Consider the following 18,385-nt stretch of genomic DNA (forward strand, 5'->3'; position numbering starts at 1 on the left):
AAATTATCGAGGGTATTCGTGCCGTCGAGTGCAAATAAGTTTAATTGTTTTGTACAACGCCGCTGCGCAGTTTTTGCTGATTCTCGAGATATTTTGAAGCTAACTCTAAAGGAAAATGAACGCAGTTGCTGGAAAATATGAAACTTTAATTTGTTGCACATTTTACTTCAACTTGACAAGTTTTAATTTCTTCGTAATAACTTCTGTACGAGAGATGACACTGCGTTTTTCGTGTGCGTACTACAGATGCTGCCGAGGCTATAATAATCCAATGATGCTAAGTCATGTAGGTATGCGGGATACTATATAATAATAGAATCAGCAGAGTCGTGTGCATAAACACCCGACATGAGACAGAAAACAAGCGAGTCATGCCCCAATAAATTCCCTCATATAGGCGATAATTCGTAACACGAAAATAGTCATCCTGCATCGCACGAGGACCAAGTATTTTCTCAACAACTCGATTATTTTTCCTTCTAAATCGAACGACTAAAAGTTCGACCGATTACAAAATTCTCGACGACCGTATCATATTACACACGATCAAAGACGCGCGATACCGCGCTTCCTTACGTAATTTCGTTCATTCATCAATCCACTCCTTCATTCATTCATATCTCGTTCTCAAGTCTGCACACACACTTGCCTTCCGACTGATAACATCCGGATCGAAATCACCGATCGCCGAAATGACGAGTGTCGTCAGTTGTCGAAAAAGAAAACTGGACTTGCCGGTCATCGTCACACACACTCACGGAGCGCAGATTATATCAGTTCGCGATCGGTTGGAGCCGAGCCGCTGTGGAGGGGGAACCGTCGGCGAGTCGACGATTTTATAAAGGAGGCAGCAACGCAGCCGCCGTGACATTATTGCGATCGTCGCGGCTGCTGTCTGAGGTGGGACGATCGAGATCGGTTCGTTTTTTCGAGGAGTCAAGTGTTGTTGCACAGTGTGGATCCATAGAGTTGTTTCGAGGACAAGGCGAAGGCTCGACTGTGCGGATACACGGTACGGAAGATCGGTTTGTCCTTTGGAAGGATAGCGAGTTTTTGTCTGCGGTTGTATGCTGTCGTGTGTTTTTTTTTATTCTTTGCGTTGTTTTATTTTTTATTTTTTGTGCGAGGAGTTGCGGTGGTGTAAAAATAGGCTGTGTGAATACGACATTTTTATCGAGAGTTTCGTACTTTATCAAGGAAATCGATCGTGCAGTTTTTAATTGAAAAATATCTTAAGTAACCTTTTCGTGTAAATAATTCGAACTTTTTCCTGCTCGCGTTGTTCTGGTGAAAAGTTTCTTGAAAAATGCAGCTCGTACATTTCAGAATTTCGAACAGCTCTCAGAACTTTTTACGCTCGTTTTCTCTCAAGCCCAAAACTTGCAAAACGGTCGAAGACTACTATAGTTTCGAACGTCAATCTTCGGTCTTACAAATGTTTAACTGCCGGTGATAAATTTTCCGTGACGCGCGTGCAAATCAACATATTCAAAAAATAACGTTCCACTCGCGTTTTCTTTGACAAAACGGCAAAAAAAGTAAGAAAAATAATTTTTTTTCTACTCTCCAGAAGCCAGCAAAACCTGCATCCTCAATGTGGAGACGTCCGCACGACCGAGGAGGATCGAAGAAGGGGGCCGCGGCCTCTTTGCAGCAGCAGTATCCGGCGGGAAAATTCGAATCCAGGAGACCCCGGATTTCCAGTCGTGAATACTATTGAGACAGAAAATCAGCAACGCTTCACAGTCCAGCGTGTTTTTCTTCCTCAACTGCCTTGTTTTTCACGGAGAATTTTATTGCCCGCCGCGCGATAAGAGTTATCTGTCGATTTTTACCGGCAGCGAGCGCACGAATTAACAAGAGGATAACAGGTGGGTACCTACGCTGCTTAAAAAGTACAGCATACATATTCGGGAGAGTTCCAAGTGTGAGTGTGTACGTATACAACTTTTCGAATACAAATTTCTCGGCGTTGACGTCACCGTTCGGCAAACATTCAGGGATAAAGTGTGATACAGGTATAATCGAATCTTGCAAGATTAAGCACAAATCATAGCTTCGCGTACACGCAACAGTGCTCTATCGCTCGTTACACGGCTCTGATGTCGACTGCTTGTATTACACGCCGTAAGAATCTCAATGCTCTCGCGCGCGCCTTTCGAATCGCAATCGCTATTACAGCCTAATAAATTTCACTATCGCCGCGCGGCCACTTTATATCGTTAGTACCTGCGCGCTACTATAACGCACGCCCAGTGTAAAACGAGCTGGTACTGCATCAGCGAGCGTCGCGGAGAAAGAGACACCGCGCGAGAGTTTCGCTCCAGCTGACTGAACCTCTCGACCTTGTCGACGATATAATATGTGCCAAGGTGCGAGGCTCGATACGCGCGCATACTCTCTAGCGCAGGCTTATATAGAGTATTATAATAAGTATTATAGCACGCGCATACACGCTTCTCTCTAAATACCCTCGAAGCCTGACGCGGCTGAATTTTTGATATCGGTGCGTGTGTATATCACAATATATAATAGAGTTTCCTAGTGCGCGTTATTAATCCGTCAGCAGAAGTTATACGCGATGTAACGGCAAGTTTAAGCTTTCGAATTTACTCCCTCGAAATGTAATTAAACTGCCAAGTGCAGTACGAGCAACAAACGGCTGCTAGTCGGCTGTGTTGGCTCGAGACTGTGTGCGCCTTGAGTTTTCGCAAAATTTCACCAAACTCGCGATCGTAGACTGCGAGACTATTTTGCATCTTCTTCGTAAAATGTGAAGGAGTTTTACGCGCAGATTCCATCTGTAAACATCGGATCGGGGACAAGCGAAATTTCACACGTCTCACCTTGACACTAACCGCGCGACGATGCATTTCTCCTAATTTAGAATTCAGCCTCCCAAGCCCATACAAAACCAGTCGTCGCGCGCCTAACGATTTCTCGAACCGATTTTCCCAATATACAAAGAGAGCAGAATGTATTGTACGAGTATAACGCGATACATTCTACTGCGATCTCGCTGTCTAAATTAACCGCGCCTTATCTCCTTGCACCATACTTCTTCGCTTTATGACGGCGAACGCGAAGAGAGAGAGAGAGAGAGAGAGAGAGAGAGAGAGAGAGACACTGCAGAGAGTTGCACGCGATACCACTTGTGTCTCGAAGCTTATCTGCCTCGGTCTCGCACGTGATTAGTCTCGCTGCGCGAAAAAAAGTACGTACTCCCGCGAGATAACGCGGCCACTGCACGCATATATGCGAGCTTTTGATTCACTCGAGTATAATATGAGAGATAGGAGCGAGCGAGTCGCGCTTATTATTGACTTGTTGTTTAATCTAATTGATCTTCGAGCTGTGCTGGAATTATTAGCGATACTTATCGCGGTGGATTATCGGTATTTTTGTGGATTTTCGCATCCGGAATGTCGACGAACGAGTCTTGCGGATCGTTCGAGGAATATGTCACTTGTTTAACTACATGTGACACGTTTGCATAACAGTAACGAGAACAAAATCGTCCGCGCACCGGTAAATTTAGCCAAGAAAATTCGCGCAACGTCAGGGCCAGAAACGCGCGCGCGCGCGCGCGCGGCAACTTTTGATCGCTTACGGAACGACGCGATAATTAAATTATCCGTTTAAACGGGAAATTTCCGAACGGCCGAGCTCGCAATTTCCGCGCGGCATTATTAATGCACTAACGAGGCGCGAGAGCCTTTCCTCGTATATAATACGCACCCCGTGAAGATATTGCAGGCGCGCAGTCTATGTATACACTGTATAAACACCCACACACACACACACACGCGCACACGCACGTGGGTATCAAAGCCCTTCGCGTCGTAATAATTACGAAGCACCTCCTGCGCTTGATGCGTGTGTATAGGAGCAAAAATCTGCAGACGAAGAATTAACTCACCGCTACACCGCTATATATATATATATGTGTGTGGGTGTGTGTGTGTGTGCAAGCGTAGAGTCTTTAAGAGGATGTATATATACAGGACCCGCGAAATTCGAAGGGGGAATTTCGCGCCGAGGTCGTATTTCATACACCTATACGTACGAGAAGCCATACGGAGGAATGCGCGCGGAGACGCTGATGATGACGCCGGGCGCGGAATTTCGCGCGAGAGGGAGAGAGTTATCATTTTGTTGCTTGGGAGATTATATATATATATATATATATATATATATATATATATATATTGGGATGGGAATTTTTCAGGAGATGATTGATGAGTCATTGTGTTGTGTGGATTTTTGGGCAACCCGAGGGCTCATTTACCTTTGATTCAACCGGTGTTGTTGGAATTTTTGTTTGTGCCATATGAAAAGGTGCAGAAACCCCTGATTAAAAACTGATATGCCTGAAGATTCGATAAAATATAAGCAATCGACCGCATCGTTGTTGTTGAAGATGTAATATTCCAGAAAAACAAAAACGCGTAACTTAATTTCCGATACGGCTGCCCACGATACACCACCTCCCTCGTGCACGGAGTGCATTAAAGCAAGCTACATTAAAAGCTGCCGGCAACAGCACAGCGGGGCATAAATTACCCATAATAAATCTCTCTTCACTTCACCATCAGCGCCAAAACCTACGACGAAAATAAAAAAAAAAAAACTTTCACGGAGTATAATCAGCGATGATGTTATCCGGTCGAGTCGAGCAGAAGTACGCGAGAGCGGCGTGATTTTTGATTTTTTCCCCGCGATTTGGCCTCTTTTTCAGGGCCGATCGTGCATCGGGATGATAAATTCCACGGCGGAAGGCATCTGTTTTGCGCGGTAAATTCGCGGATAGGACACGAGGTGTTCGATTCTCTGGAAGAATCTTGCATTATGACAGTAGACATCAGATTAGACTGTATTTCGATAGCTATCTTGCATTCCGTAACTTGTTTAAATTTTTCTAGAGTTGCAGAATTGATGAAGTGACTCGAAATAAGTTAATTGAAATATTCCTCAAGTATATATTTATCACACGCATTTTACTCCTCTTCGATCGGCGGATAATTAATTATCGAACTCCTGCATCTGAGCAATTAATCGTTAATAAATTAAAAATACATCATCGTTATTACCCACTTCAGTATGCTTATCCGATGCAATAATGTACTCTCTCTCTCTCTCTCTCTCTCTCTCTCTCTCTCTCTCTCTCTCTCTCTCTCTCATCACAGGAAGGTAGTCGTCCTGATAAATAATACAGAGATGCATATAATAAAGCCACAGAATTTTTTCGTCGCGCCTATAGGAGAATTTATGTCGTTGGGTTATCGCAGTAGGGATGCGCGATAGTTGCGTGGGTCACTCTATTAATGATACATAACGCGCAACAATGTTGTACTATTGGAATGTGTGCCGCTGCTCTATTTGTTATAAAAACCTATAAATTCCAGCGACGGCTGATACTATTCTTCAGTTGTCTTTCCTTTGTGTACGGAGAATCATTTCACATACGAGTAAACCGTTATTTGTATATATTATAATATTATTGTTTTTGAGAATTCAGCGTTCGCGTAATGGCTATATTCAAATGCGAATGCGGAAAACGCGCGCGAGAACGTTTTGCGTCGTCTGCTATATGTACTATATATCTATATATATAATAGCTGATGTGCGCGCGCGAGCGCATCTTCATCAGAATCACAACAATAACAAGCGCTTAAAAACAAGGTCCTCATTTCGTGGTGAATCGACAACGTAATGACCGATTGTGCTCAAGATGTGAGGCATTTCTCCAACTCCCAAATTTCGCGAAATGTTGGGAGTTTGAGATTCACCTAGAAATGTAACGCAGAAGGTGGTTCCAAAAAGTTATAGCTTTGAGGTTAGCCCGTTTCTTATCTTTTCCTGATTCACGTCACTCTCGAGGCGTTGCACTGTTTACTCTCTCCGGAAAATCTTCATGATTCATCGACACCTTTCCCATAGGAATGTGAATTTTTATATTTATTCACATTTCTTGCCTCGCTCGAGTTCAGTTAGAGTTTAGTTTTGAGGTTAACTTGTATATGCATAGCTCGCGAATATACCTATACTTTCCTGCTTGTACAGTTAGCACGTTTTCACACTGCATAATTCAGCGTTAAGCTAGATTTACATATGTGAACTGTCTCCTTATCTCTGAAACAGACACATAGTCTGGTAGCCTCAAGTCCAAGTTCTTTTGTAATGCACAGTGGCTTATCATAAACGCCCCTGTGTAGTCAGTAAAATTGGAGTGAGTTGTAATTGTTTTGTTTTTGATTTGATAAGATATTTATCTGTATTTCAATCATCTAATTTCAATAATTCAATTCTGTTTTTTTTTTTCAAGCGCTTAATCGATAACTGCATTATTCATGCGAGCATTTAAACTGTAACTTATTACTATTGTATTATTTTTATTCACAGATCAAGCAAGAAAATGGACATCTCCGTTTGCTCTCTTTTGATGCTTCTGTTGCTGGGTAATAATAAAACATCCATCCATTCAAGTGCTTGTATTAATACAATATTGATAATTTATGAGATCGTTGAATTGTATTTTAGCAGTGGGTGGTGCAACAGCAGAGTATCGAGTATCAGTACAAGATATAAGGGTTATTCACAAGGCTCGAAATCATTTCTTTTTATATACAACGTAAGTAAAAAGACCATCATTTTAATTGAATTTTAGATTACTGCAACACGACAACTTAGAACATTTATGCACTTATTTACATCTTGACCTCATCTATTTGTTCTTGATTGATTGTTTGATAACGATTTATTCAAGCAAGAATGATTAGTAAAATAAAAATATTAATTTTTCAAATAAAATGTTGGTAAATTCAATTAAATATAAAACGTTGCCTTATTATCTATTATTAATATAATCATAGTTTCGCTACTTGCGTGTACTTATTATATATTGATCTCTTTCTTTATTTTTCTTGATGATTGGCTCTAGCAAAAAAATTCAGTAGAGTGAAAATATTAATTTAAAAAAAAATGCTTGCAAGTTCAATTTAGTATGAAATATTGCTGTACCTTCTATTAATAATGCATAGAGTACACAAGTGCAGTACATCATAAATTATAGTTCTGACTACTTTTTCAGTTTGTTTAATAGTTTTCGAAGCTCGTATATTTTAATTACTTGAAACGTTTGGCCTTGGCTGTAGTTATATGAACTTATATGCATCAGTTGAATGTAAACTGTGAAAATGTTCAGTTGTACATATTTTCATTTATTTATAACTCTTACTGCTTTTACTCTTTTCTCTTATTTATTTCTATCTTTTTTTTACAAGTACGTTTTATTTTAATTAATTGACTGAATTTGTAAGCTTCAATTGTCTTTTATTGCAAAACGATTGTCTAATAATTTATGAAACACGATTACTCATAGTTATGACTGATGACAATTGTCTTCAATGATTCTCATTAAAATGTATTCAAACTGTTAAGTCTCTCATAATCTAATTTCAGAGAAAAAAATAGAACAGCGGATACTGAAATATTCTTCGAATCCCAGCATGTGGATTTAGTCAGAACTGAGCCAGCTCATTTTATAGCAAAGAAAGATGAATACAATTGGACAATTGAAATTCTCGGACTAAACCCTGGTAATGCATTGATCAGTACAAATGTATCCGGAGCTGACCCATCAGAGTAAGTACTGCACTATTACAGTGCTCATAATACAATGGGTGGATCATAACTTTTCCTCTGCAATCTTATCTGCACGCACCAAATAATTTCCTAGTGTGTCTTATCCAAACTCACGCGAGCTGTTAAAACTACACTTTTTAAAAATTAGAAAAATGAAAACGTCGATCATCGGTGTTGCTCGTTTAGCTCGCTGCCGATACGTAATTTACGTGATCGAAAAATGTCGAAACACGGTGTTGACAAAACTTCTGAATAATTAGTGAAAAAAACATTCGCTGCGTTTTCAAACAATATTTCGTATATTAATTTACGTCTTCACTACACATCACGACAGAGTTGATAAGATATTCGAAAGTTGTTGCATGTGAGCCTAGAGTGCAAGGCGATGCCATTCCACCTAATTAAAGAGTCATTAAATTGCACTTGCAGATACGCGCGCTATCGGTGTTTTTACAATACGCGTATCAACATTATAATTTCACCGTTTTAATCCTCGCTAATATGCTCCAGTTTCCGCCCATTTGAGAAATAACAAGAGAAGCAACGCGCGAGGCCGACTCATTAAAGTTTTTAATTAAACTTTTTCACTCGCACTCGCGCAGCGCTGCCTTGAATTGCAGTAGAATCTAAAGATAAAAATCAGTATTTAAAATCATAATGAAACTCGACTCTGGCGAAAATTCTATGCACTTTTGTCCATCCCAAACGAAACAATCGCTTTTTACGCAATCGTCGGAAAAAAAGAAGAAACGTGTCCCACGAGATTCTTGTAGAGAAGCAAAAAACCTTATCGGAGCATGAGTCGTTGGCGAGTTGACGAACCCACCGAATTTTTTTTCTCCAATCACAAACGAAAGCGCGTGTATTTAGTAAACACCGCCTCGCGATACTAAGTATCTTCCCGTTCAATGAGCACTTATCTCGCCGCCTACTATAATGTAAAAGAAAATCGAGACTACGCTAGCAAAATAGAAGACGAACATCAAAAACACAATTTTCCGAGCCGATTGTCACATGGAAAATTTCGCGGCGACGCGGTCTACCCTTGGGAAAGTTACCGGGGTAACTAAGTATATTGTGTCCCCAGTGGAAAACTATGTCGGAGATGCGTCTTATCGGTGGATTACTCGTCGCTGGAACGTATGAGAGGGAGAGAGATAGAGGGGCTATAGAATAGTCCAAGCCGTGTGTTGTATAGTTTAAAGGCCAGATAACCCCGGGTCAGCTCGGAAGCTCTTTCTTCTTCTGCGTGTCTGAGGAGCGGCTGATGCGAAAGTCGGCTTGTCAGTTCGTGGCGGGATTTCGACTGAGCTAGTTCTGGATTTTCCGTAGTTTCTTTTTTCTCGCAAGTGCGCGCGTCGTCGATCCGGTCGAGTCGTCGGGTGTTCGGTTGAATCAGTGATGTGGACTAGGGCTGAAGAGTAGTTTCTTTTTATTTTGTTTTTTTTTTCGAGAAAAAAGCGTTGTGTTGTGCAAATAGTGGACAGTATAGTTCTGCCTGGAGACATGTCGCCCTATAAAATTCTTATTATTCCTCGAGATCAGTTGAAAGCGTTGGAAAATTTAAAGTGAGTCATGGAAAGATTTTCTCTGATTTTCCTTTTGCTTCGTTAAAAATTTCTTGTTTAAATATGATGTTGAAAAACGACGGGACAGCAAAAAATTATCGTGTGAATATAAAAACTAGCGCAACCTCGTGACATCGATATCTCTGCTTTTTTGTTTCAAATCGAATTTCGTATTTGAATATACAGCGTTGAAACAAAGCAACGTAAGCTGTAGCTCAACAATGTTATCACCTAAAACATATGCTTTAAGCACTAAATAGCGAATTAATAATAAAATAGATTTACAATAATCGCGGCCACATTCTAAATTGACGAAATCTGTTTCCAGTTTTTCGGACGCGTTCTTGCGAGTGACAGTGGAGAGATCTGACACTCTTTACCACGTGAGTGCCGTCGTAGGATGGATCTACTTCTTGGCATGGAGCATAAGTTTCTACCCGCAGATCCACAGCAATTACAAGAGGAAGAGTGTCGTGGGCCTGAACTTCGACTACCTCTCGCTCAACCTCGTCGGCTTCATCATGTACGCGCTTTTCAACTGCGGACTATACTGGATACCGGAAATCGAGGTAACCCATTCATCCAATTACGAGCGCGCCTCGATATCGCTTGGAAATGCACGTTAACCTCGTGTGTGATTTTTGCAGCAAGAATACTTCAGCCGCTACCCGAAAGGTCTGAATCCGGTTCAAGTCAATGACATATTCTTCGCACTGCACGCGGTCTGTGCGACGCTGGTGACGATAGTCCAGTGCTTCATCTACGAGGTATTATATGACACGTTGCGAACAATAGTTTGATTTTATAAAACTCGTTATAACTGTGTGTCTTTACTAAATGGGATATCATTGCAGACCGGGACGCAAAGGGTGTCGACGACCGCGCGGATAATCCACGGCATCTTCTCCAGTTTCGTCCTGATATCCGTAATACTCGCTATTCTGCACGTGATCCAGTGGTTGGACTTCCTCTACTACTGCAGCTACGTCAAGCTCGCAATCACTCTCATCAAATACGTACCTCAGGCCTTCTATAACTACAAGAGAAAATCGACCGTCGGCTGGAGCATAGGCAATATATTTTTAGACTTCACCGGTGGCGTGCTCTCTATGCTGCAAATGATCTTGAACGCGTACAATTACGGTAATTTGACAATGACACTGCTAGCCTTGCTCTAAAACAGATGCGCGTTCTGTCTACGAGGAAAACTGACTCGATTGCAACGATAGCTTTGATCAGATTAATAATGTCTGTTCTGCGTGTTTTTGTTTTTTTTAGATGACTGGGAAAGTATTTTCGGCGATCCCACGAAATTCGGCCTTGGATTTTTCTCCGTCGCCTTCGACATATTTTTCTTAGTACAGCACTACGTACTATACAGGTATGGCAAGATAAAATCTGATGAAGATGCTTTAATGTAGGATAAAGGTGGTTTGGGCTTTTTTGCAACATTAAATCTCCATTAGCTTTAATATAAGTAGCGCGAGCTTACGCAGGAATGAGGCTGGAATAAGGTTTGATCTGAATAAGCATGTCTCAGCTTCCATTATTAGGATTATCAACTTCATAAAGCAGAAAATAATCTGTGATTAAAGGTACAAACGTTGCTTCTTGCCTTTCAATTTTATGCAACAGCATTAATTTATACTTAAAACAAATGGTTGGGCAACAGAAGCATGACTACCTATAATTCCTTTATTAAGATATAAGGCTGTGAGTGCGATCTGTGTTGAATAAGTTGATGGATGCTTTTTAATTCATTGTCCATAAGTCCATAGCATGCTGAATACATCCAAAATAGCGTAACATCAAATGCATTGTTTACCCAAGGCTTTAGTTTAACCAACATTCTTCATGAAGGCTACGCGCGAGCAATCCCTGCACTTAAAATTGTGAGGTAGAGCTAGAGTTTTCAATTTACAGGCATACTAATGAAAAGGAGATTGACCTGAAGGGCCGAGTCTAGCCAGGAAAACAAGCAATTATTAAATTGCCTCAACATTAAGCGATGATTCATGGGCGTCCCTTAGTATCATTAGCTTTGAACAAATTGCGTGTTCTCTTTTTAAGGTATTATTAACACGATAAGAGAACCGCAATGGCTGACACATGCTGAAAGGCTCTTCATTGACAAAGTATTACTTTAATGGAACTAAGTCAACGAATCTCGGTCGTCTGACGTTTACAGTTGACTAAGTCGAAGCAAGAGTTTATATACTTAAAGAGGAGGATGCAATAGTTTCAAATATAATAAAATATATTGATTACAATCCTCTAATATGAATATTTTATTTTTTTAATGTTTTTTTTAAGAAACTAGAATTAACGTTGTTAAAAATTGAGAAGTTATTAAGTTATTGAAAAGTTGATAGATATTATTATAGATAGGTATTAATGAGTCTTGAAATTTATTTACACTATTTTGATATTAAATAATTGAATTATTGTATAAACACGATCGATTCCATTTCATTATTGAATCAACAAGAGTAGTCTATAAGTTTATATATCCAAATAAGTAAAATAAAATGATCTCAGAAGATCTTTTTCATTCCTTTCCTGGATAATATTCCTTTAAGTTAATAAAGAATACAAATATAAATACCGTCAAAATCTTCTTCCTTGTATTACGATTCATTTTAACATTTGATTTCATCGTGGGATACCATCGTTGAGAAATCCAGGAAAGTTCATTGATCCATGGGATTTTTTTACAGCAGTTGCATGTTGCATGTATTGAAAAATTGTTTGTTGTTTGTTTGAAAAATGTCGTAATTTTATCGTGGGAGACCCTTTGCTTTTTAACTTGTAGGAAACTTCTCTAACTTGCATGATAGAGAAGGTGCCTATTTGTTAAAAATAATTAATAAACCATTGAAACTAGACTAGACTATTATACGAATAGAATAAGTTAAGTTAAGATGCTCAAGTGGTAAGATATTATTCATTCCATTTGACTGAATGTTTGTTTTCTGAATTACTCTACTCGTTCTCTAAAAGCAAACATTCATTGGAGCATTTTTGGCACGAATCAATGAAATTTCAACAAAAGTTAAAACTACGAATAAAATCTTACAAACTTATAAGTAAGTTTAAGAAACTTTGGCTATACAATAAGGGGTAGAATATATATAGTCTTAATTAGAAACTAAGTAGTAAATCAAACAGCCCACCGCTATCGTGCTTACTTATAGCCCATAATTATATTACCGTTAGTCTAATTATAATAAGAAACAAGTAGAACAAAGTCGAACAAGAAATTTGATTTTCGCAGGGACCGAAACGAGTACGTCGAGATTCCCGGCGTCTGTCACGAGAACAATCAAGGCGAAGACTCGAGTTGTAGCACGTAATAGCGTGACTGCCACAACTGAAGTTCCAAAAAAAGAAAAATTCTTCACGTTACCCATCGAATCTCCATTACCTATAATCATTCCACGACTTTGAGAGTGCTATACGTATTTTTATATAACTATTTTTCTACGTCTTCATCATTCATCATCATCGACACGAAGAACTGATTTTTTCTCTAATCAGTAACGATCTGCACTTTGATGCACTTATATCGCTCGTTTTCAAAAACAAAAAAAATTCAAATGCATGGATCAGTACGAAGATCCAAAAATGAGGTAAGAACTTTTTGCCATTTATCAAGAAGCGCGTAAAAATTTGAAATTTCGATTGTTGAGGCTCGCGTCGCTCGCACGAGTTCGATAAGTGCGCAGAGCGGTGTGCGCAGTAGTATCTGAGCAGAAAAAATACTTTACTTTTGGTTCGTTGTCACGCACGATTTTCCGTGCCAATAAGTGAGTGATAACCGTATTTTTAATAATTATCAATGAATTCGTGTAAAGTATCGGCTATTTAAAAATTATCGTCCAAAAATTTTTCGAAGAATCATTCAACGTATTCGTGTCAATGTGTAGTTTTTGTCTGGAACGCTTACATAACCTTACTCCAATTTTTTGTATAAACTTCAACTTTTATAACGTTTTAGTTTATTTTTCATTGATGACAGTTTTTATTCAATTTCTGCAAATACTCTATCAATTATCGACTCGAATATTCATAAAAGATTATGTTATCTTGCACTTTATAACAGTATTCAAGTAGGTTACTCAACCGTGTTTACTCCAAGAGTTTTATCGTTTTTGTTGCATTTTCTTGATATTGTTACATTGATTTCATTTGACTTAGTGATTACGTAATGAGAATGATAATAATAAGACTGGATAATAATAATAATATATTAACTTTTCAGAATGGCATCTAAAGTATCAACACTTCTGAAAACTGCCCAACTGGCAGGATTTGCTTCGAGAAACATCAATTGTTGGACTGCTGCAATTACTAAAAAGCATAGAGAGGTTTATCTACAAACCTATCCAACTTTACTCCAACATTCAAATGGTAGTACAATCAATATTCAATACCAAGAACCCGTTGGTGTCATCAGGCTTCCACTGGATCTGACGACACTGACAGAAGAAGAAAAAAAGAGGAGGCTGGAAAAACGTAAACCCAAGACCAAAATTAAGATTCAGGACGACATTGATGATGACTTTGATGAAAATCGCTACCTCAAGTTCAAGAAGAAATAAAATTAAGTACGTCAGCCACTTTTCACAGACACTTTGTTCTTTGTTATGTCTTAGTTACTGTTTGATGCCACACGAGCGCAGTTCAATTTTTGTAAATAACTTTTTTACACAACGAGATCGTTTTATAAGTGCACAGTACTGAAAATAATCATCAAACCATATTTAGTTAAATGCCAAATTATTCTGGCCAATGTAATGTGATAATAATTATATAATAATAATAAATAGTTTAAATGACAAAATTGTCCAAAGGCTAAGCGAGTCTTTCAAGTTTCTCGAATCTATTTTCCCACCTGGCTAACGTATTAGTTTGCTATGCGCGAGTTTTGTTAATCCAAACAGCCGATTCATAAATGCCAGAAACTAATGCATATCACGACAAAATGTTACGACAAATCTAATACTTCCAAGCAGTCCGATTTTCAGAATCATCTCTCTAATTCAACGCCGAGTAACGTTATCCGACCATCTCGTTTTCCCGTAGATTTCACCTCGACGCACAGCATCTCTCCCCACACTCCACTTACAAAACGCACGCGATAAAAACACTGGGTCCCTAGGCGTTGTAAAACAAACGGCCTTGAACTTGTCCTGCGGCGTCCTCGGAAAGAAAGCCCATCCGAAAATTACGGCTCTTATATAGCGACTTTCGAATGATATACATTTCGGAGCTCGCAGCATCCGCGTGTATAGGACGTCCTCTTTCTCTTCGCGCTGAGAGAGAAGGAGAAGGAGGAAACAGGATCCATCTGTCGACGATGCGTATCTCGCCGCATACTCGCTCTCTAACCGCTGGATATTTGCATATGCGCGTAGTGCTTCTCGTGCGGGGAAAGATCGTTTGGACGGAGGAAAGCGTGTGGTTTACGTCAACATTGTAGACGCGGGAAATGAGAAAACAATTTCTGAGTTTTTTTTATAAAGCAAGCAGGTGGAAAATATGGCATTTTGGAAATAGGCAGCTTTCGTTATCGCGGTGCAAAGTCATTCGACATAATAACTTGTGTTATTTCCTCGCTGACATATTTATAGTTCGGTTTTGCGAATTCGACCATGCGACAAAACTGATAAAGAGCGGAGCCCATTACTGCCGATAACGTCATCGATGTAATTACAAAAGCCGCGAGGAAACAACATTTTTATGCGCTATACCAGCTGACTCAAGCATCTTTTGAGAACTGAAAAGGAAGCATATCCGACGTGTAAAAATCGCTTTCGCATCCATGACTGTACACCAAAAAAATCACTTTCTCGCGCCTGATGCAAGTTACCGGGTAATTCGCTCGAGTTTATAAATATTTCATATCTTAACTTCTACTCGTCTCGCGACACAAAATACGAATCGCCATCAATGCAAGTCAGTCGTCGCTCTCGAGTACCATACTAAGAGCCCTTTACGAAATCAATAACGGTATATAATAATAAAGTTTCAACGCGCCCGTCGTAAAAACCAAAACGAAAGTTCTGGCATCGCGCCATGAAGCTGTCATAAACAGCAACCTTGAGAAGGCCGTGTTGCCTGACAAAAGATCTGCCCGCGTGTAATTAATAATTCCCCTTTCTCCTCGGCACACCACGGAAAGCGCTACGACAACCCAAACAAAAAAAGACCACATCACGCGCATCGGACTCGACCTCCCCCTGGGCGCTTTCTCCGCGCGATTTTCGTCGTAATTCGCGGCCCATTATCGCTCCACTCCCTACCATATATATGTACCTACAGGTATACACATACACACACACACACCGGATGAACTTTCGCACTCGTCGAAAGTCGTCGCGGCGAAAGTGACAATATAACTTAGAGTCTCTCTCACGCGCGTGTGTGTATGTTTGCGATGCCGGTTATAATAACGTAATAGGAGGCGCCGCAGCCGAATCGCGCTTTTCACTCTCTCGCGCGCGCGCGCGCGAGAGAGGAGAGAGAGAGAGCTGTTTATCGTCGCGGAAACGGAAGCTGCTGTCCGTCCGTCCGTCCGTCTGTCTGTCGCGCGCGCGCTTTACGATGTATATTCGGATTGTTTTTTTAACGAGGAGAGCGCGCTGGATTACACGCGGAAGGGACTGCGCGAAATTAGCGAATTAGAGAGACCGACGGGTTTTTTTCTGTGCAAAAGCGAGGTATACGAACGAGGGAAAAATTTCACGAGCGCTGCATCTGTTTGGAAATCTAATTAATCCGCTGAATTGGTTGCGCGCTCGTGACGGATGATTTATGCTTGTATACCATAATTATGTGCGCTGATATAGCTTTTTCGAATATATCATGCACGTGACTTTTCAGATTTTTTGAAATAAGGATTTAACGTTTCTTTTTTCGCGATCCCGTTGACCCTAAATTCAAATTTTGCGCCCAGTCCTTCCTCAATCTCGCGTGTAACATACCGAATAGGGCGCCACCATTAAAACCACGGCTAACTCGAGACGACGGCCAAGGAGGGCCTGGGAATGTCCAGACAGTTCCCACCACCACGGCCGTCAGCATCCCTCTCCAGCACCCGGATCTACCAGGAGGAGGGAACAGAGGCTACGTGTGGCAGAGAAGAGAACCCCAGAGACAGATTGGTTCGAGCCGCGCTCCAGAACACTTGGCAGTTTTTCTGTATCCTCTGAGACTAAATAAACGCAAACTTAGAGCTTGTTCTAAGTTGTGCCCACAGTTGAAGTCCAAGCTACGCTATTTCCTCCCAACTAAAACCTGCCAATAGCGGCCCCTGTCCCAAGATCTCCCGGGAGCAACGCCGACTGAAATGGCGCGCGCTCCACGCTACCACCTTTCACCAAGTGAACGCACCGGGTTATTACGCGCGAGAGCCACAAAGCCGCGAGATCAAACGGTATACTCAGGAGAAAAAAAAATGAAACGTCCAATCAATCCCTCGCAGCCGTAGACCCGCAGTAATCCCGAAAAGCCTAATCATAGATCCGGAATGTACCGCTCGACTCTCTTCGTAGCTCTATAGCTAGCTGTCTATAATACTGCATCGCGGCAGAGCGGTGTTCCAATCATCATTCAAAGCCTACCGCGGCTTCGTGAACTGACTGGTAAACCCGTGTGATTTTCGCGCTGTACTTATAAACACACTCGCGTGTCGAAATCCACAAGCTCAATAAGCCGGCGCGCACACTCTAATACTCTCTCGCGCGCGGAGGCGCAGGTATGGACTTCCGCGCGCGCACTTTCGATCTCGGTGAAACCGCGAGAGCTGCGCGTACTCGTCTATATACCACATTCAGTGCTTTTATGATCGAGCACTTACGCGTTATTGCGACAGAGTCACATAGAGGGGGTCGTCGTTCGGGAAAATTCTGAGATAGGAATTCCCCTATGGGATTAGGGAGTGTTGTACGTAGAACGAGAATTTACGACTGGCGAACACTGTCGAGCTTACTGCGCTCTTTTTCGACGAAAAAAGCCAACGGAAAACTGCATCTCCGCGTATCTTGACTGCGACAGTGAATCATTTGGCGAACGTTCTACACGTCGCGTAGACGCGTAGAATAGCAATAGCGAAGATTTTGCTTATATAGTGCGTGTGTGGTCGCTGCTGAAAGGAATCGCCGTAATTGATTTGAATTTGAAAGGAAGCGGCGAATCACTTTGAATGTTTTGCACCGGACTTTTTCTGAAGCTTTTCAGAGCAGTCGGCCTTTTTAATTTTTAAGAAACTTCGAGAAAGAGTATAATCGCTACGTCGCGCGGAAGCATTGCGAAATAACGGCTCGTTTCGCACTTCGAAAGTGATTTCAAGCCGCGCGAAACTTTTCGTCGGTTTCTTACACGCGCTTCCGAGTATTATAGAGCAATATTTCAATCTATTCAGTCATTAGTACGAGTAGTTTGCATACACACGCGCCATCGCCGATGCAGTTTTTCCCGCGTCCGCTGCAACTCTTTGCCGATTTCACGCGCCGCGTGAAAGTCGCGGCGTTAAAATGCGCTCGAAAAGCGAGCCCGCGCTGCCTGTAATGTCGCTCTTATATAACCGCGAAATTCGATTGGAAAATTGAACATTTGCACTGCAGTATATATCGATTATTATAACTTTTGCCCACCGACCACGACAGAACTCGACGAAGCTTAATTAAGTGTAACTGTCTTGTGTAATAACATCTCTAATTACCGGCAGCGCCTCTGGAGCTCTTCATTTGTTTTTTTCGAGCAACGCGGCGCACCAGAGCCTCCCTAAACATTTGGGTCGACTAACAGCAAAACCTCTCGTCGGCTCGCTGTACTCGCCGCGCATTGTTATACCGCAAAACTCCAATTACAATAATGGCCAGAGTTTACGGGAACTTCCACGACGCTCATCTTTTTTTCCATCTCTCTTTCTCTCTTCGTGTTTGCTCTTCTGGCTTGGCTTCTTGCGCGGGGACTAGCTCTCCGCGGAGCCGTGAGTTCTTTTGTTGTGCTTTGGAGAATCGGTATGGAGTGGATTTATGCAATGCTTTCGCGCCGCACTTGACCTTCTTAGATGGGCGTTAAACTTTATCGACCATCCTTTCTCGCAGATTGAGAAGCGATCGCGGCTTTTTTAGTTCGTTAGGTTAGTTCTCTTTCCCATCGTCGGA

At 41.2% G+C, this 18,385-nt stretch overlaps 1 protein-coding gene across 8 annotated transcripts; it reads left to right on the forward strand.

Moving 5' to 3' along the window:
* Positions 1-544: 544 nt before the first annotated feature.
* LOC100114180 (cystinosin homolog) lies at positions 545-14,064 on the forward strand. 8 transcript variants are annotated; one of them, XR_004345171.1, is made up of 11 exons: positions 545-1,012; positions 1,571-1,871; positions 6,403-6,458; positions 6,541-6,631; positions 7,462-7,644; positions 9,541-9,781; positions 9,860-9,979; positions 10,067-10,355; positions 10,491-10,593; positions 12,487-12,841; positions 13,474-14,058. XR_004345171.1 is itself a non-coding variant. In XM_032601450.1 (10 exons), the coding sequence occupies exons 3-10, from the start codon at positions 6,416-6,418 to the stop codon at positions 13,811-13,813; spliced, it is 1,410 nt and encodes a 469-aa protein (XP_032457341.1). In that variant the 5' UTR covers positions 545-1,012; positions 1,571-1,871; positions 6,403-6,415; the 3' UTR covers positions 13,814-14,064. The 8 variants fall into 8 exon arrangements, 4 of the variants coding, with proteins under 4 accessions (XP_032457341.1, XP_003424835.1, XP_032457337.1 ...); XM_032601450.1 differs by lacking the exon at positions 12,487-12,841 and having other exon boundaries at positions 13,474-14,064; XM_003424787.5 differs by lacking the exons at positions 12,487-12,841; positions 13,474-14,058 and adding an exon at positions 11,136-11,490.
* Positions 14,065-18,385: the final 4,321 nt, after the last annotated feature.

This window comes from Nasonia vitripennis, chromosome 1, assembly GCF_009193385.2.
Source record: "Nasonia vitripennis strain AsymCx chromosome 1, Nvit_psr_1.1, whole genome shotgun sequence".
Lineage (NCBI taxonomy): Eukaryota > Metazoa > Arthropoda > Insecta > Hymenoptera > Pteromalidae > Nasonia > Nasonia vitripennis.

Bases quoted from the DNA above. Each gene is read 5' to 3' on its own strand.
- LOC100114180 (XM_032601450.1), top strand. From the start codon at position 6,416: ATGGACATCTCCGTTTGCTCTCTTTTGATGCTTCTGTTGCTGG. The intron at 6,632-7,461 runs GTAAGTAAAAAG...ATCTAATTTCAG, and splicing joins CATTTCTTTTTATATACAAC to AGAAAAAAATAGAACAGCGG. The intron at 10,356-10,490 runs GTAATTTGACAA...TGTTTTTTTTAG, and splicing joins CTTGAACGCGTACAATTACG to ATGACTGGGAAAGTATTTTC.